At 42.7% G+C, this 3123-nt stretch overlaps 1 protein-coding gene across 1 annotated transcript in view; it reads left to right on the top strand.

Moving 5' to 3' along the window:
- Positions 1-229: 229 nt before the first annotated feature.
- The window catches only part of LOC108298797 (cyclin-Y-like protein 2), a gene marked incomplete at its 3' end in the record, with an annotated part of 29376 nt that continues 26482 nt past the window's right edge, over positions 230-3123 (top strand). Inside the window, 1 exon segment of the mRNA XM_037735892.1 lies at positions 230-452. Coding sequence (XP_037591820.1) covers positions 230-452 — 223 coding nt within the window.

Below are 3123 nucleotides of genomic sequence, written 5' to 3'. Positions count from 1 at the left end.
CACAACCTATTAAATAAGTCGGCTGTTCTTCACCCTCCCAGACAAGCCAACTCAGGGGAGGCGGCAGGGTGTGGGCCTTGGCCCGTGCCCCAGCTGGGGCTGGGCTGTGGCGTGGGCAGGCGAGCAGTGGCAAGACCATCTCTGCAAGTGCAGCATAGCCTCGGCCTAGGACAGTGGGAGTGCGTGGCCAACCCTGTGAGCAGAGGCACAGGTGGCAGCAGACAGTCCAATGGGGAGCATACTGACCTGTTGTGTGTGCCCCAAGGTCAGGCCAGACTTGGAACAGCATGAGGGGTCAGGGTGTCCCTCTCCATCTGAGGCCTGTGAGGCATCAGCTGAGGACACAATAGCAGCAGCGCCCACAACTGCTGCTGAAGAGCCTGCTGAATTGATTGTTGAAGCTGGTGAGGGCCTTCATGTGCACCACATCCATGACCGGGAGATGCCTGAAGGTAAGGAGGTGACGGTGCCGTCTGCCTTGCCCACACCACTGCCTGCTGCTGTCTCCAAGGTTCCCTGGGGGACATCCCCAACCTCAGGCTCCTCTTTGCCTGTAGCCAGCTTTTCCAGGGCTGGCTAGGAGCAAAGGCTGGCTCTGCCCTGACTTCCCATTCCCACCTCTTAGTCTTTCTCCACAGAGTCCAGTCAGTTTCTTTTCTCCTCCCCTCCCAAAGACCCAGTTCTTGCTCCCTCATCTCATTCTCTTAGGCTGCCATGGGACCTTTTATTTATGGCTCTTCTTGTCTGTAGCCCTGTTTATTATTCTGTGGGACTTTGTTGAGGCTTCTTTGGAATATTCTCTTTCCTTTTTCAATCAAAACTGAAATATTCTAATTTTCCAGTACCCATCCCATTCTTTCTTTGTACCTATCCAGATGGTACCTAAGTGAAGGAACCAGGTAAGTGCCTAATTATTTCCTGTGTTAAAGTAGCTAAATCTCAGGACAATTCATACTGAGATATTTGGGGATTTCTTATTTAAAATCAGTTTGAAGGTTGCCATGGGAGAGATGATAGGGTATTCTGAGTGGGCTGCTTCAAGTCATTTTAATAGATGCTTAGTTTTTTCTTACTGTAATTTGAACACAAAAGGAAAGAAAATGGAAAGTGCTTAAAATAATTGTGAAAGGTATGAAATGTCATGGCCAGGGCTGCAGAAAAATGAGTATTCCCCCCCTCAAAGTACTTTAACCATGAAGCTCTGATTACTTTAAAATTCTTACTTTAACACAAAATGTGTCTCTAGATTTATTGTGGTGACTTAACAGACTTTATTTACCTTCTTGTTCTAAAAGAGAGATAGGGGATGGTTCAGGGTCAAAACTTTCAGAAGACATGAAATGTAAATGTAGACTTTTAATGTGTAAGATAAAGGTTGAAGGTTAGAATGCCAGATCTTGCCTGTGTAAAAGTGTTTGTTGTCATGGCTCCCCCTTTGTCCTTCCCTCCCTTGACAATAGTATCTTTTTCAAAGATGAGAAACTAAAGCTTAAGAAGCTGGAAGCCATCATCCACAGCAAACTAACACAGGAACAAAAACCATACACCACATGTTCTCTCTCATAAGTAGGAGTTGAACTATGAGATCACATAGACACAGGGAGGGAAACATCACATACTGGGTCCCTTCAGGGGGCAGGGGTAAGGGGACAGAGAGCATTAGACAAATACCTAATGCATGTGGGATTTAAAATCTCGATGATGCATTTATAGGTGCAGCAAACCACCATGGTACATGTATAGGTATGTAACAAACCTGCACGTTTGGCACATGTTTCTCAGAACTTAAAACAACAACAACAACAACAACAAAAACTTTAGTTGGGCTCTTTGTTTTTTTCAGAGGTAGAATAATTAAGACTCATGATGAGTGTGACTTTGTAACTTGGAGTACTATACTCACTTTTCAAGATGCTTAAGAATTTAGAATAAACAAATATGTGGGTTGATTATATTTTTATACAGAAAACATGAAAGTACTTGTGTAAACTTATACTCTGGTGGCTGGTGTAAGGAAAGACTGTGAGTGATTTTACACACCAGTTGATAGATTGTTAGTGTTGGATGAGAGCCCAAAAATGGCTTTTAATTGTCTTTATTTAGGATTACAACACAGTTTCTGTATGTCTCATTTGTCCCTTTCCAATCCAAAGGCCTGTGTATGTTCTCCCTATATATTGCTAAAGAATAAATAAAAAACTTACAGATCTTACATGCCTGTGGAAGATAGCTACTCAATGAAACTATCGTTCTATGTCCTCAGAATGACATGGAAGTGACAGATATGCTAAATTTACTTTTTAAAAAATTTTGAGCTCCAGAATAAATGACATATTTTGCCTATAAAATAGGCCTGTCTTTTAAAATGTACTGCCATCTTGTTTTATTCTATGCAGTTGATTTTACACAACTCAGAGGCAACATTGACCTCATTTATTTATTTATTTAGGAGGGTCTTGCTCTGTTACTCATGCTGGCCTCAAATTTCTGACCTAGTCTTTTTTTAATTTATTTTTTTCCATTTATTTGTTTTATTGCATTTTAGGTTTTGAGGTATATGTGAAGAACATGCAAGATTGTTGCATAGGTACACAGGTGGCAGTGTGATTGCTGCCTTCCTCCCCATCACCTACATCTGGCATCTCACCCCTTGCTATCTCTCCCCAACTCCCCACACCCCACCGTCCCTCCTCTATTTCCCCCCAACTGACCCCAGTGTATAGTGCTTCCCTCCCTGTGTCCATGTGTTCTCATTGTTCAACACCCACCTATGAATGAGAACATGAGTTGTTTGATCTTCTGCTCTTGTGTCAGTTTGCTGAGAATGATTGTTTCCAGGTTCATCCATGTCCCTACAAAGGACACAAACTCATCGTTTTTGATGGCTGCATAATATTCCACGGTGTATATGTGCCACATTTTCCTTGTCCAGTCTATCATCGATGGGCATTTGGGTTGGTTCCAGGTCTTTGCTACTGTAAACAGTGCTGCAATGAACATTTGTGTGCACGTGTCCTTATAGTAGAACGATTTATAATCCTTTGGATATATACCCAGTAATGGGATTGCTGGGCCAAATGGAATTTCTATTTCTAGGTCCTTGAGGAATCGCCACACTGTCTT

The sequence above is a fragment of the Cebus imitator genome, unplaced genomic scaffold (assembly GCF_001604975.1).
Source record: "Cebus imitator isolate Cc_AM_T3 unplaced genomic scaffold, Cebus_imitator-1.0 Scaffold1095, whole genome shotgun sequence".
Taxonomy (NCBI): Eukaryota; Metazoa; Chordata; class Mammalia; order Primates; family Cebidae; genus Cebus; species Cebus imitator.
The sequence above is the reverse complement of the archived record's forward strand: the minus strand, read 5'-3'. Positions and strand labels throughout refer to the sequence as shown.